General features: G+C 57.1%; 3 protein-coding genes and 1 pseudogene across 5 annotated transcripts; 2 read left to right on the top strand and 2 right to left on the bottom strand.

Annotated features, from left to right (window-relative positions):
* Positions 1-1,424: 1,424 nt before the first annotated feature.
* REEP4 (receptor accessory protein 4) lies at positions 1,425-5,373 on the bottom strand. 2 transcript variants are annotated; one of them, XM_006180203.3, is made up of 8 exons: positions 4,910-5,373; positions 4,019-4,091; positions 3,559-3,635; positions 3,347-3,467; positions 2,838-2,951; positions 2,339-2,474; positions 2,026-2,180; positions 1,425-1,932 (listed from the first exon to the last, which is right to left on the bottom strand). In XM_006180203.3, the coding sequence occupies exons 1-8, from the start codon at positions 4,939-4,941 to the stop codon at positions 1,867-1,869; spliced, it is 774 nt and encodes a 257-aa protein (XP_006180265.1). In that variant the 5' UTR covers positions 4,942-5,373; the 3' UTR covers positions 1,425-1,866. The 2 variants fall into 2 exon arrangements, with proteins under 2 accessions (XP_006180265.1, XP_032326693.1); XM_032470802.1 differs by lacking the exon at positions 4,019-4,091 and having other exon boundaries at positions 1,710-1,932; positions 4,910-5,371.
* A 3,208-nt stretch (positions 5,374-8,581) lies between these two features.
* Positions 8,582-16,761, bottom strand: LGI3 (leucine rich repeat LGI family member 3). Of its 2 annotated transcripts, none has more exons than XM_006180219.3 (8): positions 16,357-16,761; positions 15,399-15,470; positions 14,511-14,582; positions 14,119-14,190; positions 13,956-14,027; positions 13,124-13,293; positions 12,813-12,977; positions 8,582-10,785 (listed from the first exon to the last, which is right to left on the bottom strand). In XM_006180219.3, exons 1-8 carry the CDS (start codon positions 16,560-16,562, stop codon positions 9,968-9,970), a joined length of 1,647 nt encoding a protein of 548 aa, XP_006180281.2. In that variant the 5' UTR covers positions 16,563-16,761; the 3' UTR covers positions 8,582-9,967. The 2 variants fall into 2 exon arrangements, with proteins under 2 accessions (XP_006180281.2, XP_032326692.1); XM_032470801.1 differs by lacking the exon at positions 16,357-16,761 and adding an exon at positions 15,736-15,945.
* A 1,367-nt stretch (positions 16,762-18,128) lies between these two features.
* SFTPC (surfactant protein C) lies at positions 18,129-24,781 on the top strand. The gene is made up of 7 exons (XM_006180202.3): positions 18,129-18,149; positions 22,177-22,241; positions 22,956-23,114; positions 23,420-23,542; positions 23,792-23,902; positions 24,239-24,386; positions 24,581-24,781. Exons 2-6 carry the CDS (start codon positions 22,200-22,202, stop codon positions 24,374-24,376), a joined length of 573 nt encoding a protein of 190 aa, XP_006180264.1. The 5' UTR covers positions 18,129-18,149; positions 22,177-22,199; the 3' UTR covers positions 24,377-24,386; positions 24,581-24,781.
* On the top strand, positions 20,227-21,462 carry LOC102521309 (annotated as a pseudogene).
* Positions 24,782-25,397: the final 616 nt, after the last annotated feature.

The raw sequence follows: 25,397 nt of genomic DNA, 5'->3' as shown, positions 1-25,397 counted from the left end.
TTTCCTTCTCCTTGCCTCCCCGGCAAGACACACCTCATTTACTCTAGTTCTGCACAGTGGTGAAGCACACAGACTCTGGAACCAGACTGCCTGGTTCCAAGCCCAACTCTGCCACTTGCTAGCTATGTGACCTCAGGCAAATTACTTGTCCTCTCCGTGCCTGTCTTCTCATTTGTGAAATGGAGATTATAATAGTATGTACCCCATGACATTGTTGTGAGGATTAAATTAATACATGTCAGGGCCTCAGAGCAGCCCCAGTAGCACATTCTAAGTGCTGGCTGTCACTAGATTTTGCATCCCCAGTATCACGAAACATGCCTGGGAGATGCTCAGTAAAGATTTTTTGAATGAATAAGTGAAGAGATAAGGTAGTACCATGTTGCAAGGGAACACCAAGATAGGGAGTCACTGAACACCAAAATGTGAGAAGCTAAGCCTCCCAGCAGATTAAGTACTTCCCCCCAAATAAACCCAGATAATCCCCACACCAAGAGTTAATCCACACTCCTCAGGTCACTCCGGGTGGCCACCCCATTTCCCCTCTCCCCACCTGACACTCTCACCCATCTCTTTGCTTAATCGAAAGGGCAAAGAAAAGCAGGTATGGGGATGGGAGAGGGAAGCAGCCCTGGGACACTATGGTGAGATCAGCATCGAGGGGCAGGATGGGGCAGAGCCGGGCACTGGCTGCCCCAGGAACTAGTAGGGGATGGAGTGGAGCCAGCAAAGAGCCTGGGTCTCAGGAGAACAGGGTATATTCGTGGATGGTGCAGGCTGAGGACCAATGACCACGAACAGCAGGGAGGGCCATTGGAGGCCGGGCCAGAGTTCTGCATCATCCTCCCAGCCAGCCAGCAAGCAGCCAGGCCCCTGCAGGGCAAGGCTCTGCACAGCCTCTGAGCCCCGCCCTCCTTGACCTGGAAGCTGGGGGCAGCCCAGGCCCTGGCAGCTGCTGCCCTCTCGCGGCCACACCGCAGAAGTGCAAAGCTCCTGCTGCTAACCTGAGTGTTTACCGAACTCGGTGTCCTTGGAGCTGCCTAGAGACCCGGCAGGCCCTTGGAGGAAGCCCTAATCTGTGCCAGCTCCAGCTAATCCCCATGGGATTATCGTGCTGCCTGAGGCCCCTCCACACCTCTGTTCTCACTGGCTTCCACTTCCCATCAAGGCCCAATCCCACCTCCTCCTGACTGCAGTCTTCTTAGACTCTGCCCCCTCTCAGGGCTGGTCCCCAAAGAGCTTTCCGTGACAGTTCTGGCCACATCACAACTACTTGTCAGTGGCTATCTTCCCCAGAACACTGGGCCCCTCTAGCAGTCTGTCTGTCCTTTTAGCACTGTTCTTAGGCCCAGACTGGCCTGTGGCAGGCTGGTTAATAATATGTGTTGTGAGCCCTGGAACCACAAGCCAGGAGAAACAGAACACTTTTATGCAATTATTTATCAAAACTTCCACAAACCTGACCTCATTCACCAACACAAACCATACAACAGGACACACACACGGCCTTGGAGAAGGCTGTCAAGTACTTTGAAGAACAGGAAGGAATGAACACAGCGGGGTGGGCTTTTGGTTTCACTTTTCAGGGGTCTGGGGAGGGCTCTGGTCCCACACCTGGGAAGGGAGAGGGGCGAGGAAGGCAATAAATAGAACCCTGGGCCCAGCCTTCTTTGGTACATCATGGGTGCAGCCCGCACAGGGCCCCAGCAGCACCTGCCCCTGGGCCCGTCACCGACAGCCAAGAGCCAGGAAGGCCACGCGCGGGCAGCTGGTACAGCCAGGACAGACGTGCCGCCAGGGGTCTCCTCCAAACAGTCCCCAACGCCCTGCAGGGCACGAGGTAAGACCGGGCCAGGCTCCCAGACCCTAGCTGTCCACATCTGAGGGCGCGGTCTTTTTCCTTGTCCGAACCTTCAGGGAGCGTGAGGTGCCCTGGTGGGGAGAGAGAGCAGGTACACTGTGAGAGGTGCGGGCTGAAGGGACAGCCGAGGCAGCCCACCTCCCTGTGTCTTCCTCGCCACTGACCTCCCGCACCAGCGGCTTCCTCTTGAACGCACGCAGGCTCTGGCTGCGGCTCAGAGGCTTCTCTCGGGGCCGGGCTGGCGGCTGGGGGACTGCTTCTGTATCTGACCAACACTCATCCTCGGTATCGCTGTCCCGCAGGCCCCCTGCCCGGTACCCTGTAGGAGGAGAGGAGGCCAGGAGGAAAAGCTGGACATTGACATAGTCTGAAGGCCTGGGGTTGAGCCAGCCTTTCCTCTAGCCCTGGAGGAAGTCACAGTTTGCAGGAAGGAAGCCACCCCTCTCCAGAGAGCTCTGGGTCCCTCTGCCGACTCACCGATGGGTGGCCTGCGACGGGGTACCTGGTCCTCCAGGTAGAGGGGATCCTGGTAGGTAGGGGCGGGGACGTCGGGGATGGAGCGCAGGTCCTGCATGGAGAAGCTCCGCAGCCTTCCAGCCAGCGCACCCTGACTCTGCAAGGGAGGGGGAGCCGCTGTACCACCTGGAGGGAGGGGCCTCAGCCAGGGCAGCGGCCCGGGGAATCGAGGCTGACCTGCAGGCTGTCCCTGGGGCACAGGCCTCAGTACTGAAAGCAACCTTCTAGCCCCCCCATGCCAACAAGGGCCCAGAGAGCAGGAGCAGCAGCTCACGGTCAGTGTCAGAGCCAGGGAAGTCTGAACTTCCAGCTCCGTGCTCCTGCCAGCACCCCACCTGTCACCTCTCACTCCTGTTCCCCGGCATGGACAGCTGCTATCTCTAGGCTCCCTGACAGAGAGCTGGACCCAAAAGGCCCAGGGGGTGGGGGCAGGGCCGCTGGAGGGCTGGGCCCAGGGCACCTTGGTGGCAGCCTGCACAGCGGCCGAAGCGGCAATGTTGAGGCCCCGCTTCCCAAAGCTGAGCACCGTCTCGTAGCTGCGCTCCTTGGCCTGCACGATGTAGGTGTCGATCTCCTGTGGACACGGGGGGAGGAAAGCTCAGGTGGACAGCCCGAGTCACTCCCCTGAGGACCCAGAGAAACCACTGGGTGCCACGCCTCCTGTCCCCAACACTGCACAGTTTCCTGGCAACCACACAAGCACAGGGCTCCCCACCCCCTCACCGGCTCTCACACCTCAGTGAACAGCCATGCTCCAGCCTTCCCCCACCATCAAAACATCATTCACATGTGTCCCTCATCTGATTGTCCCAGAAGAGGAGGAGGCTTAGGCTCTGTCAAGGTCCCATCGCTAAACAGCAGTGGGACTGGAATGAGAGCCCAGGTGTCCCCAGTGTCCTGAACCCTGAGTCCAGGGCTGCTTCCTCCCACCTACCCCTATGCTTCCCGCTCTGCCACCTGCCGGGGTACCTTCTCATGGCGAGACAAGGACGGGTGGACAAACTTGCGGTAAAGCAGGCTGGCCCCCTTGGTGTAGGGCGAAAGCAGCCACAGCACGAAGGCCATCTTGATCTCGTAGTAGAAAGGGAACCTGGCAGAACAGAGGGGGTGAGGTTTGCCAGGGAGCCGGGCGGGGGAGGGCCAGCACCTCCCTGCAGCCCAGAGAAGCCCTGCCCCCGTACCAGGAAATAAAGATGTCCGTGAAGGTCTCCACTGCCATGAAGAGTGCAAAGACAATCCAGTACATCATCCACCGGACCTGGGGGATCAGGACGCAGGGAGGTCAGAGGCCAGCAGCTGAGCCTGCAGTGCCAACCCCCTCTGTTCCAGGCTGACCCAGCCCAGAGATTCCAGAGAGCCAGTCCCACTGCATTCCCCTGGCACCTGGCTGGCCTCAGAGAGCAGCTGCCACTCATTCCCGTACCCACCCCCAGCGGGCTTCACCCACAAGATCATGCAAGGCACCCCAACAGCCCACCCTCCATCCACACCCACTCTGTTCCAGGATTCGCCACTAGATCATACCATTGGAGGAGGGGAAGGCCAGCTCAGATCCTCCCCACCTGGCCAAATCCTACCTCACCCCCCAAGGCTGCTGTCCCCCCACCTGAGCGGAGGCCTCCTGCCCACCCCAACACTCACATATTCACGAATGTTCTTGGTCTTCACAGCCTTGTAGGAAGCATAAGCTGGGTACAGCATCCCAAACACCAGCCTGAAGAGCAGCCCCCAAAGCAGAGGGGGAGTGTGAGGGGCACCACTCCCCGCGCCCCTGCCAGGTGGCCACCACCCACCTGGGTTCAAGGTGGCAGTGCCTGCCCTGTTCCTCCCGCTTGGCTTGCACAACCTGTGCCTGAGTCAGTGCCCTGGAGGCTGCCTCCCCACCCTGCTGTTTACAAACATCCCAAGCCTGTCCAGGCCTGCGCCAGTGGCCCATGGGTGCATGATGCAGCGAGAGCACCCATAGCCACTCCACCAGCTGGGTAGGAGGCAGGCTTCTGAGCCGTGAGCACCAGGCTGTTTCCTCCCATGGGTGTGCAGTCAGGCTCAGGGCCACCAGGCCCGGCACTGCCAGGCTGCAGACAGGGATATTCAAGCCAGGTGCTGGAGTACTGAAAGGTGACGAGTAGGACAGAGTGGGGAGGCTGAGGCCGGGGTGGTGGGTCACGTGACTGACTGCTCAGCTGAGAAGCAGGCACCTGGATTCTCCACCCACAATGTGTCACAACAGCTTGTATTTGCCAAGGGGCTGCTGGCCAGCCTGTGGTCCTCTGGCCAACACACCTGTCTGCAATGTGTGTGACTGCAAGGGGTCGCCATCAGCCAAGTAGGCTTGAGGGTAGGGGGAAAGCACGCGGTGCCCGGTACCCTGCGCAGGACCGCAGGTCCGTTAATCCTTGCGGTGAGTGTTGGGGGAGGGGAAAGGTGTGTCGGAGATCAGAAAGCCCACTTTCCCACCAGACATTCCCAGCTTCCACTCCAGGGACAGTCTGGCCCTCCGGGATAGAGGGGTATGAGAGCGGCCATACTCACACCACCAGGCGACAGATCATCCAGGACACCATCCTGCAGCCTCGGGAACGAAGGGAGACCACCCCCGCCGCAGGAAGACGCCCAGAGGGACGCTCACGCCCAGGCTGGGATGGGATTATCAGTGGAGGTGCGGGAACCCGAGGGACGCTTGGGCTGCCCCTTGGAAAGGCGGTGTCCGTCGTCCACTACCTCCGCAGTGCAGCCAGCCTGAAAATGGGGAAACCAGCGGCCGGGGCAGGCAGGAACCGACTAGGGAGCCGGCACCGGCGGGCGCGCTCTTCCGCCCGGCCGCGCTGCTCAGGCCGTTACGGCCCCGACCTGCACTTCCTGCCGCGGGGAACCAGGCGTTCGGCCCTCGCCGCGGGCGCTGCGGGTCTCGGGCCAGGGGTGGCTGGTCGCAGCCTGCGCTCGAGAGGGTCCCCGCGGTCCCAGCGCGCCGGGCCACCAGCACCAACCTCGGGGCGGAGTTTGCAACTCACTTGAAAGTTGCACGGAACTGGGCTCTGCCCAACCCCGAGTCTCCGGCTCCCGGCGCAGGCGCCTTGCGGCCCCGGAGGGGGCGGGGCGAGGTCAGGATGGCGAGAGGCCTGTCCCTTAAAGTGGCGATGCGCCTCGGACTCGAGGAGGAGGCCGGTAGGTTGAGTAGCCCTCCGCGTGGAGGTGGGAAGCGGAAACAAAAAGGTGGGGCGGGGGAAGGAAATTTGAAGTCCAGAGTTTCGCAACTAGCTCTTTGCTAGCTTCCCTCATTTGCCTTGTTTTCCCCCTCTATAAAATGGGAATGAGCCTGAGATGGATGGAGGCCCCCCCACTGAGAGGCTCGGGCACAAACCAGGAGGCTTGGCTGAGCGCCAGCAAATCCGAGTCTTATCACACTAGGTCAGGAGCTCGGTAAAGTGCCTCAGAGCTGCTGAAGTGGCCTAGAGGGAAAGCCGGAGGAGGTGGAGGAGAGGGAACGTGAGGGGCTCATCACCCCCACCCACCCACCTTGAAGAGTGGGCCTCAGGAGTTGCCGTCTCCGTGGGCTACCTCTCCAGAGCCCACGTACCTGGGCAGGCTGATTTGAGAGATTCTGGGTGGAGTACCCAGCCCCCCATGCCTCCTTCCGCAGAGGATTGAAATTCCACCTATTTCTGTGAGTCAACAACACAAATATCCCTGAGGGTTTAGTAGTATCAACGATGGCCATCTTGTAGTGCATCTTTGAGCGCAGAGCCTTGATCATTACAAAGATCGTTTTTTACCATTTAGGATGTAGGCTCAACCATGAGAAGTAACTTGCCCGAAGGCACCTGATGGTGTTTGTGGCTGGATGATAAATAAGCGCTTGGCTGGATCAGTCTTCTGAGGGTGGCCCCGAGAGGGGACGGGAAAGCCGAGTTGCTCCTTTAGGAGGTGTGTATCTGGAAGAAGGCAAACTTGGCTGCTTCTACAACTCTCCACGTGGGGTCGCGTTCTTTGTACCTGTTCTACTAGGTGCCTCGCTCCATCCCCCCATTCTGTGCAGCCTCCCCTCTGCCTCATAGGGTTGAGGTAGGGGTGATAACAGAGCTGCTCAGAGCTGTGGGGGTGGGAAACTCAGGCAGTTATTACTTTTTATTAGAGCCACAATTAACACCCACCATCTAGCAAAAGGATGGACTAGCCAATGATGGGAGCCAGGGAAAGGGGGCTTCTTGGGAATAAATAAACACTCAGTGATTATATAGTCCTAATTATTACCATCAATTTTATTGGTGTTGCTGGATGTGAGAGCCAGCAGTGAAACCGGCCCACAGGGGAAACTCCGCCGAGGCCCTCATGCCTCCCTCTCTCCCCCAACCACCTCACACTGGCCCCAGCTCCCACCCCAGATTGGAGGAACAAGAACCACCAAGGGCAGGAGCGCCCCAGGAAGGTCCCAGCTACCATCAGTCTCTAGGCTCAGGCATTGTAATGAGTGTGAAAGTATCCTTGTCTCCTTGGAGAAGAAGGATGTGACTGACCCAGTGGGGGACAGCTCAGGAGGAACAGGGGCTTGCAGAAAGGGGAAGGGACATCCATGCCTCTGGAAGTAAGGGTGCCTGGGCTGACTGTGTGCATGCGAGCCTCGGGTCCTTTGGAACCTACTGCAGAACTGCCTCCCCCGCCTCGGTGCCTTTCAGAGCCATGCACCTGACCTTAGCATCACACGCCTCTCTCGAGGCCATTCGCTGGAGAGGAGCTCTCCTGTCCCCACTCTACACCAACCCAGCCGGGGCGGTCTCTCAGATGGAGACCCTTGGTCCTGATGACTGTGCTTGGAAAATCTAAGGGACAGGATGTCAGGGCTCGGCATGGAGGGGTGTGAGGCTGGCAGCTGAGGAGGGTTCACCCTCCTCGGCTTTGAAAGAGCAAGTGGACTCTGCCTCTCATGCCCTTTGGTCCTGAGCTGTTGACACAGTCACCTGGTTACACTGGGTTGCTAAGCAGCTCTCTGGACATACAGATGACCCACCCTGGGCGGGTGACCAGACAGGCACACAGTGGGCTCCATTCTCCATGTGCAGAAAGCTGGGCACTCAGGGGGAGAAGTGTCTCCTGACCCTGGGAGGCGTCCTAGGGGAGCAGCAGTCAGAGTGATGTTTATCTTTCTACTGGGTGACAGACTGCCAACATGTCTGGGAGACTCACCCCACTTTCCCTGGCAACCTCTCCCTGGCACAGCATGAGGGCCCATTCCCCATTTGAAAAAAGCGGGATAGACATTGCCAGGACAGTGTGGCTGGGGGACCCAACAGGTGCCTGCTAAGCCAAGAGCACATGAATGTGCTTGGAGGGGGCAGAAACCCAGACACAGCACCTAGCAGATTCCCCACTGTGAGGAGCGGGCATCTGAGGCTACAGGTAAGACACAGGGTACCAGGGCCCTGAGACTGAAGATGGGTAAGGAACCCTAATCCACAGGCAGTAGGTCTCCTCAAGGATCAGCCTTCTCTGAGCCACCTCTTTGTCTCTAGTCCTACCACCAAAGAAATCTTAGTTCTGTGCAGGACATATTCTTCTAAGGGCCCTACATACATTAATACATTATAACCGATCTAATGCATTCAAATCACGCACTAACTCTGCCGGGTAGGTAGCATGATTCTCCACACTTTCCAGACAAGGAAGCTGAGATACAAATGGGCAAAGGAACATGGTTGAGACCAGCCAGCTAGTAAGCAGCAGAATCAGGCTCGGGTAGAGTAGGTTTTATTATTTACTTGACAGAAGTAGAAGCTCAGCTCAGGAAATCAGTCCCCTTGCTTCAGATCTCACACCCAGGGTGGAGGGTGGCCAGGATGCTGCGTGTTTGCCCAGCAGAGGAGAATGGAGAGGAGAGGGCCTGCAGAGCTTGTCCTTGGTCCTGTTGGTTGGACTTGACCTGACCGAGGGAAAGACTCCAGTCTCAGCGGGCCCCAAGACTGTGATCTCCAGGAAGGAACACTTGGCCATTAGTCAGCCTCAGCTGGTGGAGACCAGTCACACTCGCCCAGCACCTGAGTGTCACCACTATGAACTTTGACCCCCGCAGCAGCTGACCTTGGGGTGCCCCCTCACTCTGCAGAGGGAATGGAGCAGGGAGAAAGGGGTTCCGAAAGCTGAAGCTGGTCCCCTGTTTCTTAATGAAATAGTTGCCACCGACTGTCACCCTTGAACACCTGAGACCCATCAGTGGGGTGGGAACTTTTTATCTGAAGCAAGTGAATCAGAGCATTGCCCCCAAGTGCCCTTGAGCATCCTGCTACCGAGAGGCCCTCATACAGTCTGGGCACAGGGAAGAGCCTCCCTGCGCCACGCCTTCCCCACCAGCCTTGCATCTCAGCCATCTATTCCCAGCGTACAGCAGAGGGCAGCAGAAGCTTGGCTCCCACAGGACCCTCACTCCCTCCCCTCTCCCGCATTCAGCTTGCACTGCAAGGCCGTGCTTCTGGGGTGTGCCTCTGTGGTTTGGAGGGGTCTCAGGGCCTCCGAGATGCTCTCCAGCCCAGCTCCACTCCAGGCACCCGTCCAGATGGCTCAGGTGCCTGCAGCATCCCTGGCCTGTCCAGTGCTTGGATGCACCCAAAGGAGCCAGCACAGCACTGGATCCATATCCCAAAAGCGGAGCTAAATCCGGGTCTGGTCCAAGGCTGGGGCAGCTGCAGGAAAGAAAAGCAGAAATGCTTTCATCTGGGTGGTCTCACTGTCCACCAATGAGCCGGATTCAGGATCAGAGAGGGAAACTCCAGCGAGAACAGAGACAGCACTGGGAAGAAGTCAGGCTTTGCTGGGGCTGTTGTTCTTATTGCTTCCGGCAGAGGGGCTTTGCCCCTAGGAGGTCAAGCTGGTGCCCAGAGGCTGGCACCACCATTCCCATCTTTATCAGCCGCAGGGTGGGCATGGCAGGGGTGAGCAGAGGAGGACATGGACTATGTGCCCCTCCAGGAAGACAGGCAAGGTGATGGAGGGGGGAGCCCCTTTAGGCGGTGCTGAATCTGCATGAGTGCACGTGGAAATGGGTGTGTAGACAGGTGTGTGTGCGTGTAACTGAAGGAGTCCATCAGGGTCCACGTGTGCATGCAGAGGACGGTAGTGTGGGTGAGTGTACCTGGCAACACGAAGGGTGTGGCTGTGGGCTGCAATGCGGAGCACGAGCAGGTAAACAGACACCTGGAGCACCAACAGGAAAGACCACAGGATCAGAAGGGTAAGCTGAGGAACAGGAGGGAGCAGTTCAGCCTCTGCCCTCCCAGCTCCCCTCCTGGGGGCCAGAGCTTGTGGAAGGCGGCAGTGCAAGGGAGGCTGCGGATGGAATGTGGGGAGAACAGGTGTCCATGTGTGGGAGGGCACCGGGTGCTGGGTCGCCTGGTGTGCAGACAAGTCTTCATGCTGATTACAACGAAGAGAAGTGGCATCTCTGGGCTGCGGTCCACAGCACGGCCCGTGCTCACCGGGGGTGCGTGCACGTGAGAGCACGTATGCGGGTTGGCTACGTGGGTCTTCACGGGGGCACCTGTGCTGTTCATCCGGAGACTCCCACCCAGCTTCCCGTGGCTGCCCAAGGAACCCAGAGGCCCCCTAGGCACTGAGATCCACCACCACGTGTCGGTACACAAGCGTCTGTCCCTTGAAGCTGGGGGCCAGGAGCAGCTGGGCGTCCCCAGCAGGCATGTAGCAGAAGGCCCGAGGGGCCTGCACGGCCAGCTCCTGGAACCGCACGAACTTCTGCCGCCCCTCATCCCACTGGTAGATCTGCGTGAACGAGAAGTCGCTGCCCAGCGCCAGGTAGCGGCGGCCACCCACGAGGAAGGGCTGCAGGGCCAGCGAGCCCCGGGAGGGCAGAGCCTGCACCTCGGAGAAGCGGGTGCCCTCCCAGCGCAGGATCTTGGAGTCCCCAATGTAGCGGCTGAGGCACAGGTAGCTGTCGTGGCCGGCGCGGAAGTGTTTCACAGCCTGGGCGTCAGGCACCTGGGTCACCTCGCCCTGGGCCACAAACTGCTTCTGGGTGCGACTCCACTGATAGATGACAGGTGCCTGGGAGCTGCTGGACACAATCAGGCGCGGCTTGCCCTCGCCGTCTATGAATTCTAGGTCAGTGTCGCGGTGCCAGGCGTGCAGGGCCTGGTGGGAGTAGAAGCCGTTCTGGTGCCAGCGGTAGAGGCTGGTGGCGCCTGCCTTGGAGCTGTCGGCCACGGCAAAGTACCAGTCACCGTCGATGCGGAAGGCCTCGAGGTCGTTGGGCTTGCGCACGCGCTGCGGGTCGATGTCCTGCAGCTTGGTGAAGCGCGTGGTGTTGGGGTCCCAGTGGTAAACATAGGAGCCGCCAAACAGCTGGGCCACCACCACGTACAGCTGGCTGTCCACCACCATCGGCTTGCAGTGCACCGCAGAGGGGGCTGCAAGGACGGAGGGAAGCAGCGTCAGGGGGCCCGCAAGCCCCTGCCACGCCCTCAGAAAAGAGAAGCAGTCCCCTCCAGCCCCGGGACAGGACTAAGGGTTTTGGCTACAGCATTCTCTCCCTGCTGAATAGCCACTGGGCGCACAATGCTTTCTGACTGTTTCAGAGCAAACACCCCATCTCAGCATCACCCTCCCTGCGCCCTTGCCCCCAGGGTTCAAATACAAGCTGACACTGAGCATAAAATAGGTGTCCCTAGATATGGACCGATGGTCTAACCATCATGTCAATTACTGAATTTTTATTGTGTGCTGTCACTGTACTAAGTATGAACATATTGCCTCAATGAATAAGTCTGAAAGATACCCTATTATTTTGCAATTTCACGCAGAAAGTAATGGAGGCTTGGAGTCTAAGTGACTTGCCCAAAGTTACTCCACTGGCAAATGGCTAGGCACGGGAAGGAGGAAGAATTTGAACACAGCCAGATGGAGCCTGGGTAGACAGAGGCTTGTGGATCGTTGTAGGTGAAAACACATTTTCCCCAGAGCTTCCACTTTTGATGAGGTTTTTACATAGGAGAACATGTGCATTGCACCCAGATCGCTCTGGCCCCTTCGCAGGCACCAGAAGCATGTGGGGCCACGCTCCTGACCTGTCCTGGGTCCCCAGGCTTCGCCTCTCCTCTCCTGCTTGCCAGCACTGCTTCACCGCCCTCCTCCTCCCCATGACCTACCTCTTCCCCAAGGGAAGCCCACGCTGAGCCTCAGGCTCTGACAGTCACAGCCCTGAATCCCTTCCACAGCCTTGGGCTGCCCGCCCCGATGCTTATAATTCCTCCAGCTTCTGAGCTGCAGCTCGGACCCTCCTTGCCCACCTGCCCCAAGCACCTCAGCCTCCACTGGCCAGCTCCACATCTACCCCTAAAACTGTGTTCTTGATTTCAATTCATGGCCCCATCCAGAAACATAGAAGCCATCCCCAACAGCGGATCCCCTCTCCTTCTCTCACTGCTGACCAGTCCCTAAGCCCTGTCAGCCCTCCCTCCTGCTTTCTAACACAGCTTGTGTAAGGTTGGTGTAATTTCTTCCTTAGAAGTTTGACGGAATTCACCATCTGGCCCTGAAGTCTTCTTTGGGAGGAGAGGTTTTTAGGTAATGATTTCAAGTTCTTTCATAGATACAGGGCAATTTAAATTTTTTGTTTCCTCTTGTGTCAGTTCAGCCCTCCCTTCTAACTCTATTTCTCCATCCGTACTGCTGCTGCCCCAGCCCAGGCGCCAGCTGATCCCTTCCTGGTGTGCCCAGGCGTCTTACCTAAGGCCTAGCACTCTCCTGCTGCTCACAGAGGAACTTTTCCAAAATGCACATTGGATTGGGTCACACTCTCTGTTCGGTACCTGTCAGTGGCCTGTTCTTCATCCCTCTTGGGTCTCGTCTGCCACTCTCCACCTTGAACCTTATGCTGCCATCATGTGCATGCATGTAATTCTTCACACGTGCATGCACTCACATGGTAAGCTGTTTCACGCCTTCTTGACTTTGCTCATGCTGTTCCCGCTGCCAGAACACCCTTCCCACATTTCTTCTCCTAGCTAAGTCTCCCTCAGCCTTCTAGATTCAGCTTAAGCTCAGTGGATCCCAAACTGAACTCACTAGCCACTCCTATCTCTTCCTTAGTTCACTGGCACCACTCACTTAAGCCAGGATCCTGGGCATCACTCCTTCCTCTCCCTCATCCTTCAAGACTCAGCTTAGGCATCCTCTCCACCAGGAAGCCTTCCTTGATTTCTCAGAGTAGGCCCCTCCTTTGTGCTCCCAGAACATCATGTTTCCATCTCCCTCCTAGTACCAATGTATTATATGGATGTTATCCATATGTATCAACCTTCCCCCAAAGACTAGAACGTTCTTATGGTCAGAGACCAGGTCTCATCTCTCCTCCTACCTACAGGAACTCAACGGAGCCCAATCCCATCCCACCCCACCCAATCAGGGCCGCCACAGCCAGGCCGGGCGCAGGTACCTGGGATTCTATCATAGTCTCGAAGCTGCCGTTCAACATAGTCCCATTTGAGGATGGAGCAGGCGCTGGCTCCTGGCTGGGCCAGAGCCACATAGAGGTCGCTGGAGTAAAGGAAGGGCTCGGCTGACACTGCTGGGAAGGACAGGGTCTGGTACAGCACGAAATCTGCAGGGGTGAGAGGGGTGGGAGGAAGTGGAGGGAGAAGAGTAAGAACTTTCTGGGTGGTAAGGTTACTCAGCTGGCGAGGCAGGGTGTTGGGGGACCTTCCCTGGGGAGGCCCAGCCTGATGCCCGGGGTGGGGCACCTCCTACCCGTGGTGATGCAGTCGAACTCCCGTAGCGGCAGATCCTGCACCTTGTGCTCTTGGAAGCGGGGCGGGCTGGCGCAGTAGATGGGCGCCACCGTGGTGTTGGTGTGTGCCAGCCACTCCACCAGCCACTTCACCTTGCAGTCACAGTTGAGCGAGTTGCCCCGCAGGTCCCTAGATGGTGAGGGTAATGGAGGGGACACAGAGAGGGACAGGTTCTCAGCTGCTCTGCCCACCCAGGCCCTCAAGGTTTTCAGAAGTAGATATCAAGGCTGCTGCTGGCTGCTCATGTGGCATCTTTGCACCGATTAAAAAAAAGTTTCCCTTGGGGTGGTGCAGCCCCACAGTCAAGTGCTTGGCCAGCAGAGTGGAGGCTGAGTTTCAGCCCCTACTTGCCTCCTTGACCTGGTGTCTTTGGTACTTGTAACTTGCACAGGTATCGGTCACATCCCAGTTCCTCCAAACTTTCCACAATCCAGGGCTTCTGTTTTCTCGTAGAAATACTGATCAATGACTGTGGCTATGCTATCAGACTTTAACGTAGATTCAAATCAAACATACATTAAAAAAGCACCTATTTAAAAAACATACACATGCAGTGTGCATTTTAAAGAGGGCCACAGATGCCTTAAAATACTTGAATCTTTGGTAGGTTTGAAAGGTAACCAGTCTATCTATGATTAAACCTAGCCTTCTTGGCCTTCTGCCCCAAACCCAAACCCAAGCCCTCCCAGCCTGTCAAGACCTTATGATCTTCCCAGTTCTGCTCCCCATCCCTCCTTCTAGGGATGTACCCCTCTGTGGCACTGTCAAAAGAAGTAAGACTCAGGCCTTACAAGTCACTCAGGATGTCCAGAGGCCGAAAGATGTCTCTAGGCAGTGTCTGCAGGTTATTGTTGGCCAGTGAGCTGCAAGAGAGACCCCTGAAGATCATGACCAAGGCCAAAGGCCAAAGGAGATAGGAGGCTTTGGTCCGGTGTATGTGTGTGATGTACTCACAGGTGTGTCAAAGACTTGAGTCCTCTGAAGGTGAACTTGGATAGTGCCCAGATGTCATTGTTCTCAATGAAGCTGGAGAAAGACAAGAACTTGTCTTAGCTGCCATTCATGATCCCAGACCCCTGACCAGCTCTCTCCCTATGTCCCACCAAGATTCCAGCCCATGACCCTAAGACAGGCTTCCATTCTGAATCTGGGGACATTAAGTGGTGACAGGGCATCCAGGCAGGATGGTTTAAGCAGAGGGATGGATGAAATGACCCTCTGCTCAGGTCCTCCAGTCAGAGTATTCAAGGGCTTTCCCCCTGCCCTTCCACCTCCCCCCGCAGCCCAGGCAGGCCCGGGCTCCCTCCTGCCTTCCAGTTCCCAATTCCCCTTTCCTCCCAACGCACAGATACTGCAGGTGCGACAGTCCTGTGAACGCATTGTCTCCAATCAGTGTGAACTTGTTGGAGTTGAGTAACCTGCAGAGACAAAGGTGGATTAGAGCTCCCAAGGGCACACCTGCCACACCAGCCCCCAGCTGGCTGCCTTACCCCCAAGCTCTGCTTCCCAACCTCAGGACCCCAGTGGAGGGCCCCAGAGCAGCCTGGGTGGCAAGTCCAGGCAGGAGCCTGTTCTGGTCCCAGAAGCTCCCAGGGTCCCTATTTGGTTCTAGGGTAAGAACAGTGAGGGGAAGAGCTCCCCTGTCGAGCTAGGTCCTTCCCCTCTGCATCTCCCCTCTCTGTCTCCCACCCTCACCCCAGCTCACTCCAGTCCCTCTCGGACTGATGGCAAGGTGAGGAAACTGACATATACTCTCCCCTATGACTGGGGCTTCAAACATAAAAGCCCCTTTTAGAACTCCAGACCCTCCCATCTTCTCTCTCTTTCAGCCCCCAGCTCTTTCTTTAAACCCTGACCCCTACCTAGGGTCATTTGTCTCTAAGATGAACTATCTCCCCTGCATTGTCCGCCCTCTGGCACCAGCTCAAGTTATGGCACCCAATTCTTTTGGGTCTCCAGAAGAGGCAGGTCCCTTCTAACTGGGCTCCAAATACTCCCGTCTTTGCTCTTGCAGGCAATCCCTACCTTCCTTCTCCCCAGCTGCTGCTCCCTGCACCCCTCCTGATTCCAGTCGCCCCCACACTTTGTGGCTAGCCCATGGGAGTGAAAGTAAGTGACACCTGCCTCTTAATCTCCAAACACTACCTACAACCGCTCTCCTCTCCCCCTCCCCAGTCCAGGATCTGCCCCCTTCCCCTGCCCGCCCCTGCCCATCAGCAAGGCCCTGTCCTTACAGGAACTGCAGCAGTGGCAGGTGGGAAAACGCTCCGTCCTGGATCTCCGAGAAGGCAGCATTCACCAGCGTCCTGCAGGGGACACCTGAGTCAGTTCGGTGGGAAGTGTGCCGGAACTGTGCTGGGGCCTTGAGAGGTGCACAGGGCAATGGCTTCTGTATGCACTGGCCATGGGAATTCTCCATTTCACCTGGGTCCCCCCCTCCCACACCTGAGGCTGTCTTTCCCTTCTCAGAAACTCACTGCCTTCCTTCGTCATCCTCCCCTACTGCCTCCCTGAGCACCAAAGACCCCAGGCTCACCCGCCACCCAGTCAAAAGAAGGTTCCATTACCCACACCTTCTCCATCATTCAAACATCCACAGAGTGCTTGGCTCCGTTGAGGGATGGGGCACTGGGATTGGGGTTGTAGATTGGCATCTTGCTCTCAAGGACCAAAGAGCTCATTCTCGTCCCCGAGGCCAGTTGCTGCAAGTGACAGGCTGGCTGGCCCCGTGCAGAGTGGCTGGCAAGACCAGTGGCCGCCATCCGCCCGTGCCAGGGCGCTGTGTGAGTGTATCTCGCTTCCACCCCTCCCCCTGCTGCCACCCTCCCCCCACAAGAAGCCTTCTGTCCTTGGTGTGACATCACAGGCAGGGGCCCCCGCTCATGTAAACAACCCCTCCCCCTAAGTCCAGAGCCCTGCACACAGTAGGTCTTGTTGATGCTGCCGGTGCTGGTGATTCATTCTTGGCTGTACCACCTGCTTCCCCAGCCATGGCTGCCTTGCTTGCATGACTGCAGAACTCCCTGCCCCGCGGATGCCTTTCATCTCCCGTCCTGAGAACTCCCTGGAGCCCTCTTGCACCCCACACTTTGTAGTGGGGGAGCAGAGGTTCTCCCCATCCACTGCCAGAGCCATTTTTGCCTTCCTCCCCATCCAAAGCTCCCCCACCCCAGACCAGGGCTCAGCACTCACAGAGAGATGACCTCGGAGGGCAGGTTCCTGGGCACTGCCTTGGAGTCCACGCAGAAGGCGGTGTCCCTGGTGCAGGAGCAGCTGGGCGGGCAGGGGGGCGTCTTGGGGGGCCTCTTGGCGCCGACTTGCAGCATGAGGCAGAAGCCGAGCGTGGACAGCGCCAGCAGCCCGAGCCCTAAGCCCCGCCTGGCCCGCAGCCCCGCCATGCCGCCTGCAACCTCTCAAGTCACCGGCCGCCGCCCCCGCCCCGCGGCTCTCGGCCACCCCCGCGGGCTGGCACCTCCCGGCCACCGGCCACCGCCAGCCGCTGCCGCAGCTCGGAGCCTGGCCGCCGGCCGCTGCGGAGAGCGGCGGACTCCTCCGCCCTCGGGTGCCGGCCGCCGTCCCCTCCCCTGCTCGCTCCCGCGAGCCGCCTCGGAGAGATGCGCGGAGCCCGGGGCGAGCCGAGGGCGGACCGGCCGGGCAGCACGCGGACTGCGGCGGGCGGCGGGGGCGCGCAGGGCGGCGCGGGGAGTCCCGGGCGGGGAGTAGCCCCAGAAAGGAGTGGTTCCGGCCCTGGCCCTGGCCGTGCGTGCCCTGCGGGCGGGCTCTGGGGCCATCTGCTTGTGTGACGGGCACCCGGAGCGGCTGTGCGTGAGTGCCTGAGAGCGTGCGAGGTCTACAAGTGCATCCTATCACGACAAGACTGCACGCGTGCACACCTGTCCCTGCACGGGCACAGGCGCTTACTCCCTGGAGGAGGCATTTCTGCACTCTGGGTTCATGAGCCTCTATGTACCTGTGCCTTTCTTTGTCTTGGCCCTCAGCGGCCTCTAGGCAGAGTTCATGGGCATGTCAGAGGTGACATGTGTATGTGTTCACGTGCCTCCACGAGCTAATAAAAGAATGTGCCTTTGTGTCTGTGTGAGCGGAAAGGGGTAATGTTGTCCCTGGAGTTGGAGTGGGAATGTGAGGAATTCCGGAACATTCCTCACTACACCACCACAGCCTGCTGGAGCTGGGAAGAGCCTTGGACCGTTCCAGTCCAGCCCTTTTTTTATCAAAGAGGAAACAGAGGCCCAAATCAAGAGGAAAGCAGCCAAGCTTGATACCATATCTACTACGTGTTGTGTACTCTACCTACTTAATCGCCTCAACCTTTTGAGGTCTTTCATGTTAACCCCCTTTTACAGATAAGAAAAGTGAGGCCGGAAGTACCAGAAGAAAGTGACAGAGTAGGGATTTCAACCCCTCAGCCTGACTCCAAACTTCGCAGCTGTCCTACGCAGAGATTTTCAACGTCTGGTCCAGGGAGCCCGGGGGTCCTCGAGAACCTTCCAGGGAGTTTCTGAAGTCAAAAGAATTTCCCTAATAATGTTAAAACTTATTTGCCCTTTTCATTTTCATGCTCTCCCCGAAGTACCCTGGAATTTTTCAGGCGCTCGCTACGTGATGGATCTTATAATAAATTAAATCAATGAAATTAAAGAAATTTGAATAAATGGAAAACAATGACACTCTCCTCCCGAATTTTTTTTTGCCTTGTGAAATAGTTAATTTCATTTAAAACGTATGTTATGTATGTTATAACATGTAATGGGTTTATTATTGCTATTCTAAAAATTATTTTATTATTTTAAAAATTCTCAGTAAATATCAATATAGTATTAATTGATACAACCCACAGAAACAAAAGCTCTTTGGGATCCTCAATACTTTTTAAGAGTGCTAAGGAGTCCTGAAACTGGAAAGTTTAAGAACTGCTCGTCTATATTATGTTACTTACAGGTGAGTGTGTGTGTGTGTGTGTGACTGTTGCAAGAGCTCATGGGTACAGTCAGGTGGCTGGGCTCCCAGTGTAGTGTTCTTTCCATCAATCCAGGAAACTGAGATCACTGGGTTTAAGATGCTTCTCCAGCTGTCCCCAGCCTCTGCCAGCAGGGGATTCTCTGGTCTGAGCTTAAGTCCATGTTTTCTCAGCCAGGGATGCCCCTGCCCTTTGATGCTCACTAGCCACTGCCAGTCCAGCTGCCCATGCTGCCCTCCCCATGCCAGCCTGCGGGAAGACAAGCAGTGGGGGTGGGGAGGGTGGCGGGGGCAGCTGGGCAACCATCCCCACCCGTCCCTGGCACGGCTTTGCCCAGCACACAAAGGGCAGAGTGAATCTTGCCCATCCCCTGCAGCTGAGGGGCTGGAAGGGGGAAGAGGGGAGGCCCACACAGAAGGAGTGGCTACCATGGGGCTCGCCATCACTCAGGGTTCTCGGATGGGTTTAACCCAGAGACAGACAGAAAAGGGGAACGTGGGTCCTAGTCTTAGCTAGTGAGGGGAGGTGCCCTGGAGGGCGAAATAGATGATGATACTGACGATGATTGGACTTTCACATCGTGGTGTCATTGGATCCTCACAACAGCTTGGAGAGGGGGACAGAAAAGGCCGTATTAGTCCCATTTCACAGATGAACACACTAAAGCCGAGAAAGGCAGAATGACTCGTTCAGGGCCCCAGAGCTGGCCAGTGAAGCACCGAGGCCTCCATGTACTGAAGGAATGAACTACTGACCCCTCATCAGGAGTCCCCTCATGTTTGGACACAGACTTATCATTGAAGAGAGTCACATGTTGGCTGCATGCGTGCACCTTGCCCTGCGTGAAGCCTCGGGAAAGCATGGTCTCAGGGCCGGCAGCCTGGTTCAGAAGAAAGGCAACAAAAAACAGCCACGTAGCTGATGGGAACAGCAGTCTTGTTCTCATCAGGTGACAGGTGAGAGTGCAGCCGAGAAGCTGGGCGGTCTCTGAGGAGGAAGGGACACTGTGGGCTGAGGCCGTGAGCACAGAGGAGGTGCCACTGGCTCTTGCCTGGCTATTTAGGGTGGGTGGTATTCAGAGCAGTGAAGAGGCATTGAGGGTGCGCTTTTTAGGAGGGAGAAGTGGCCTAAGGGAAGGCCAAAAAGAGAAAAGACTGCAGCAGGGGATTGGCTCCAAGGGCGAGGTGACAGCGGTGCCTGCCCAGCTAAAGGTCCCTCTCCCCTTTCCTGAAAAGGAAGGCAAGACTCCCAAGACCTCTGCCAGGTCAGTGCAAGCACCTGAACTTCCTTTAGGAAACTTGAGAGCACCCTTCCTTCCCCAACCTCCAAGTAGGTGAAAAACGAGTTAAAAAAAGAAAAAAGAAAGAAAGAAAAAACAAAGTTGTAAGAACTACAGCCTAAGGACAGCCTGCAGGGGAGACTGACAACCCAAGGGAGCAGAGGCCTCTTTCCAAGAAAAAGACCCCTTTCCTAGCAGCCAGTGATGGTGGCAAGCCCTAGGCACAGCGCCTGCTCAGAACGAGCTCCACAGCTGGACTATGTACCACCCCCTCCCAGATGCCCACAGGGCCCCCCAAGATGCTTGCCATTCTCCTTGGTTCTCCCGCTGGCCCACTGCCCACCTGGCTCAGGTCCAGTATGTGTGAGTCAGCCAATCAATCCCAGTGTTGCCAGGACAACCAGGGGCGGGAGTGGGGGCCCCGGGGGACAGGCAGGGGTGGACACTGCAGGCGGGCTGCCTTCCGCATCTGGCACCTGCACACAGCTGAAGCTGCACACAGTTAAGAGGAGGATGTTTCTTCCCCTCTTCTTCCTGGATCCCCCTTCCCCTCTTTCACGCCTCCTAGGACACTTGCTGCTAGAGGCTTAGGCAAATATTTAAAGCAGCAGTTGGGGGTGAGGATGCAAACACTTGGGGGTGGGTGCTGGGAGCAAACACTTCCATCCCTCTCTCCTTCCCCGGGCTTCTCAGGGGCTCTCAGCTCAGATGCCATGCTGTTGTGCAACCTGGAGGCTGAAGGTTCTCCAGCTGGAGAGGGGGGTCCTTGTGGGGACAGGGGGACCTGCCAGAGCTGGAGAGGTAGGGGCAAGCTCGTGACTGAAGGGCAGGGCCAAGGTGTGGGGGAGCCCCAGTAATGGACAGGAATTGGGGTGAATTGTTGGAGTTCAAGGACAGGGAGGACAGGGTGAAGCCAAGAGAGGAGCTTGGTGAGGGGCCCTGACTTACACATGCATGCAAGTTTAGAGGTGGAGGTGCTGTGGGGACCACCTGGCCCAGCCAGTGGAGGGAGCTCAGGAGGAAGGATGCAGCCATTAGTGGGTGTGGTTTACTACAACAAAGCAACAGAGATGGCTTTGGGGAAGGAGGCAGGAAGGAGGAAGAGGGGAGAAGAGAAAGGTCCAGAAAGTGGTTCACATCTGGGTGAGTAGCATTCTCAGGGCAAATGTAGGATCAGAGGCTATACAAAGAAGAATGTAGAGGGGTTGGGTGAGGGGCAGCACTGATCAGGTGGGCTGATTCAAGGACGAGGAGACTGGGACCCCATCAGTCACGCCACCCAGTCCTGTGCAAGGCTGTTGGGAGGAAGGAAGAAGTGTCAGGCATGGAGCTGCCATCAAAAGCCTTCAGCGTGATCTCTGGAAATGGTTTGCTGGTCACTTGATGCCTGAAAACTCCAAATCAAGAAGCTCAAATCTTCATGTTCACTTTAAGAACATTTGTGAAACTGCCCAGGCCATCAAGGGTCTGCATATCAGAAAAGCCACCAAGTATCTGAAGAATGTCACTTTATAGAAGCAATGTGTGCTGTTCTGTCATTACAATCGTGGGCTGGTAGGTGTACCCAGTCCAAACAGTGGGGTGGCCCAAAAAGAGTGCTGAATTTTTGCTGCACATGCTTAATAATGCAGAGAATGGGGGCGGGTATTATCTCAGTGGTCGAGCGCCTGCATAACAGGCAGGAGGTCCTGGGTTCAATCCCCAGGATTTCCATTTGAAAAAAAAAAAAAAAAGATTAAAAAAACAACTTTAAAAAACGCAGAGTCATGCTGAACTGAAGGGTTTAGATGTAGATTCTCTGACCATCAAGCACATGCAGGTGAACAGGTCCCCAAGATGCAGCACAGAACCTGACAGAGCTTGTGGTCGGGTTAACCCCTACACGACTTCCCCTGCCACATTGAGATGATCCTCACTGAAAAACGAGCAGATTGTTCCTAAAGCCGAAGTTGCACAGAAGAGAAAGACGTCCCAGAAGAAACAGAAGAAACAAAAAACGTATGGTCTGGAAATAAATTCAGCGTATAATAAATGCAAATAAAAGTCAAAGCAGGGGGAAGAAAAGCCTTCAGCTTATAAACAAACCTATAGCAAAGAATGAAAAACTGCCTGTTAGTAAGAATTTATAACCGGAGGGGACAGTTATCAGAATTTGGGAAAGAATGACTGGGGGCATGTCTGAGGTTAGGTACGAGATGTGTGGGAGGAGGTGAGGCAGGTAAAGTACTTGAAGTGAAAATCTGATGCTCCCAGAGACTTTACGGACCCCTTGTGAACCTCACACTGATGCCAAAGCACCCCGTGCCTTTAGCAGTGCCCCTCTGCTCCACAGGCACAGCCTCCTCACTCGCCTTCCTGGAGCTCAACTCTCTGCTTGGGGGAAATTCTGTTGGAAATGTGGACTTCCGAGTGGGTCAGATCCTTGACTGCCTGAAGTTAAGCCTGGCAGAAGAACAGGGAAAGCCACAGGGCTGCAGGGGCAGGTGCCAGCAAGGAAGGTGGGCATGCCAGGAAGATACCCACGGTGAGAGGTGCAGATTGCCCAAGGGCCAGTTTGCGCAGCTCATCCAGCTTTGCTTTCAACGGGTCCAAAAGGACTCTCACGTGTCAAGTTATCGGGTCCTTGGCTCTGGAGGGTCAGGAACAAACAAGCTTCAAAGTTAAGGGCTTGGCTGGCAGACAGGCGCTGGGTTTTTCACCTCTGTCCCCTCTCCATCCTGGTACATATAAGACCCTAGTCCCACTTGTAGATGAGGAGGGGAAGGTGTCTTCTACAAGATGGATGTGGGGAGCAAAGAGGTCTTGATGGAGAGCCCGCCGGTGAGTGTGCCTGAGTGTGGCAGTGTATGTGTGTGTGGTGGTGGATCCTGCCCTCTCCAATCTCTCTGGGTCTGTTTCCTTATCCAAATTAATTCACTCAACAAACCTAGGACTGGGTTACATTAGCAAAGGGACACCAACCACTAAGACAGAGACCCTAGGAGAGACAGAGTCAGCAGCCAGTCATTCCCATATTCGAGGCTGTGAGCCACCACAGAGGTCAGAGGAAAGGCCTGTAGAGACCGCTGGGGAGGGAGCCACTACCTGGAAGGTCACAGGAAGATTCACAGAGAAAATAACATCTGAGCTGGCTCCAGAAGAACAAGTAGGAGCTCACCAGGTTGAGAAGGAAGAAGGCATTGCAGGAAGAAGGGTCGGAATGCATGGATTTGGGGCCAGTGTGGGGGCAGAGAGGAACTGGGCATGGTTGGGGCACCAGGGGTCTGGAGGAAACAGCAGGAGATGAGACTAGTGAAATAGGCTCTCTGGGGTCTCTCCAAGCTAGACCTCACTTCTATGCATCTATGAGTTTGTTGGAATCCAGGCCCCCTCCTCCAGGAAGCCTTCTCTGATCTTCTCAGCCCTCCTCTGCATGCCCGTAGCATTGGTTGTTCAGCCCCGGGAGAGTGTCGGAAGGTGTCCAAGTTATGCAGGGAGAAGAGGGGGCATCTTCATGACCTCACATCTGTCTCTCTGCCTGCCCCACCATGTCAGGACTACTCAGCAGTCCCTCGGGGCCGACTCCGCATCCCCTGCTGTCCTGTGAACATCAAACGCCTTCTCATCGTGGTCGTGGTGGTGGTCCTTGTTGTCGTGGTGATTGTAGGCGCCCTGCTCATGGGTCTTCACATGAGCCAGAAACATACCGAGATGGTGAGCGGGCCTGGGAGAGGGTGGACAGATAGCAAACTGCCCAAGGAGAATGAAGGGAGGAGGCAAGGGGCACCTCGTGGAACGACAGAGGGGGGATCAGGGTGTCAAACCTGGCCGGGCTTTTGCCGCAGGCCCCAGCCCCATGGTGGGACAGCCCGTTCCCTCCAGCACTTGGTTCTACTCAGCCTCTCTGAGCTCCCAGGGAAGAAAGAATTGCATTTGAATAAAGAGGACTGAGAGTGGGCATGCACCAAAGGGATGAGTGCGGAAAGAGGAATGCCAGGTAGCACTATGCCCTCCCCCAGGTCCTAGAGATGAGCATCGCTGGGCCGGAAGCGCAACAACATCTGGCCCTGAGTGAGCGTGCGGGAACCACTGCCACCTTCTCCATTGGCTCCACTGGCATCGTGGTGTATGACTACCAGCGGGTGGGTATGCCTGGACCGCGTGATCCTAGGGCTGAGGGACCAATGGCAAGACTCACCCAGCTGTGCCACACAGACACATCCATCTCTCCCCACCCCTCAGTGCTTTTGCCTCCCCTGGGGGTGCCTGAGCCCCAGATTGCAGTATGACTCTCTCCAGGGCCCAGCCTAGAGGGAGATGGCCAAGGACCAGGGTTTGGGAGTGAGCTAGGCTGCACCTTCCTGAACCTGCTCTGGGGTTCCCGTGCCTAGCTCCTGATTGCCTACAAGCCGGCCCCGGGAACCTGCTGCTACATCATGAAGATGGCTCCGCAGAGCATCCCAAGTCTGGAGGCTCTCACCAGAAAATTGCAGAACTTTCAGGTGGGTGTGTGGGTAAGAAGGAGTGGGCTGTCACCCTTCTAGGGCTGCTGGGAGGAGCATTTGAGATGATGGCTCTTTGTTACCTGTAAAGCGCTGCGCCTTCTGGACTGCCAGGTGAATGCCCTCCCTAGACTCCCTGCACCAAACTGTCCCCACCTGTTCCCCAGCCCTACCCCACAGCCAAGCCACTGGCTTCAGCTGCGCCCATACACCCCCTGGGGGCTTCTGACTCCAACGTAGCCCCTTTACTCAGAGAGATTGCCTAGCATACCTGAGGTCCCACAAACAAGGTGAGACAAACTCAGTTCCCAGGCTCCAATAAGGTGTTCTTTCCAGGCCAAGCCCTCAGTGCCTACCTCCAAGGTGGGCCAGGAGGAGAGTCATGATGCTGGCTTGGCATCCTCCAGGGACCTGGCTTTCCTGGGCAGCACTGTGAGCACCCTGTGTGGCGAGGTGCCCCTCTACTACATCTAGCACCTATCAGGTGAGCAGGCATGACCTCCAGGGCACTGGAGCAGCACTGGCCCAGAACTGTTTAGGCCATCTTGCTGTGTCACCTGACCAGGCACTGGGGGATCCACTGAGGCCGGGTCACCTCCAGTGCTCAGGCGAGGGAAGGTTCACAGGCAGCCCCCCAGTCCTTCTCTCTCACATAAACAGTGTTCCTTTGCTTCACAGAGCCTCAGGAAGCCCCAAGGGGACAGCAAAGATCCAAGAGCAATGGGTCTTTCGGAGACAGGCAGGAAGCCGCTCCTGCGGACACCACTGGGACTGGCCCTGGAGAAATGGGAGCTGTGGGGAGAGGTGGGCAGAGAAGCAGCGCCTAGGGGGCAGGGGGCTCCTACCACTAGAGAATAAAGCAGCCTGACTGAAAAACGAGGGGTGTACCTCCTTTATCCTCCCCTCAGTCGTCCTCCTGGTGGGGGCCAGCTAGGGGTAGGGTAGGGCCTTGAGGGCGCAAAGCGGTTATTTCCTGTTCTCCCCCGTCCCAGGGTGATGGGGGCGAGGGACTGGGGAGCAATCCACGGGCTTTAGGCGCCCTCCAGTGGCGTCTCCCGAGGGAGGCAGCGAGACAGAGCCGGCGAGAGACAGGACAGAACTAGAGGGACAGGGACAGAGGTGGGAGAGAGCGAGGGTCCGAGAAAGGGGGACAGGGAGACGCAGGCGGGTCTGCGAGACGCGGTCCGAGACCAAGGGGTCGAGCGAGGCGGAGGCGGCGCGATCGACCCGAAGGCGTGCCCCGCGGCCCGGGATGGGGCTCGGGCGGGAACCCCCGGGGCCCGGCGGCCCCCTCCCCGGCCCCGCCGTCGCGCGCCCCGCGCCGCCGGAGCCCCCTCCCGGCCGGCCGGCTCCGCGCCCTCCCCGCCTCCGGCTGGCGCGCGTCCCGGCCCGGCCGAGCACGGTCCCGGCCCCGAGGGGGGCCGAGCTCCCGGCGAAAACCCGCCCTCCAGCGAGCTCATTTCCCTAACGAGGGGGAGAGGGAGGGAGGGAGAGA

Source organism: Camelus ferus, chromosome 31 (assembly GCF_009834535.1).
Source record: "Camelus ferus isolate YT-003-E chromosome 31, BCGSAC_Cfer_1.0, whole genome shotgun sequence".
NCBI lineage: Eukaryota > Metazoa > Chordata > Mammalia > Artiodactyla > Camelidae > Camelus > Camelus ferus.
This window is presented reverse-complemented; position numbering and strand designations above follow the sequence as displayed.

What these genes read in the sequence shown, in the direction of transcription:
- LGI3 (XM_006180219.3), bottom strand. Translation starts at nt 16,562, where the DNA reads ATGGCGGGGCTGCGGGCCAGGCGGGGCTTAGGGCTCGGGCTGCTGGCG. An exon ending in CTGTCGCACCTGCAGTATCT is followed by an intron (nt 14,191 to 14,510) that starts GTGCGTTGGGAG and finishes GTCTTTCTCCAG; the next exon opens with CTTCATTGAGAACAATGACA. An exon ending in GTTCGACTGCATCACCACGG is followed by an intron (nt 12,978 to 13,123) that starts GTAGGAGGTGCC and finishes TCACCCCTGCAG; the next exon opens with ATTTCGTGCTGTACCAGACC.
- SFTPC (XM_006180202.3), top strand. Translation starts at nt 22,200, where the DNA reads ATGGATGTGGGGAGCAAAGAGGTCTTGATGGAGAGCCCGCCG. An exon ending in TCTTGATGGAGAGCCCGCCG is followed by an intron (nt 22,242 to 22,955) that starts GTGAGTGTGCCT and finishes CCACCATGTCAG; the next exon opens with GACTACTCAGCAGTCCCTCG. An exon ending in GAAAATTGCAGAACTTTCAG is followed by an intron (nt 23,903 to 24,238) that starts GTGGGTGTGTGG and finishes TGTTCTTTCCAG; the next exon opens with GCCAAGCCCTCAGTGCCTAC.
- REEP4 (XM_006180203.3), bottom strand. Translation starts at nt 4,941, where the DNA reads ATGGTGTCCTGGATGATCTGTCGCCTGGTGGT. An exon ending in ATGATCTGTCGCCTGGTGGT is followed by an intron (nt 4,092 to 4,909) that starts GTGAGTATGGCC and finishes GCTGCTCTTCAG; the next exon opens with GCTGGTGTTTGGGATGCTGT. An exon ending in CTGTGCAGGCTGCCACCAAG is followed by an intron (nt 2,475 to 2,837) that starts GTGCCCTGGGCC and finishes CCTCCCTTGCAG; the next exon opens with AGTCAGGGTGCGCTGGCTGG.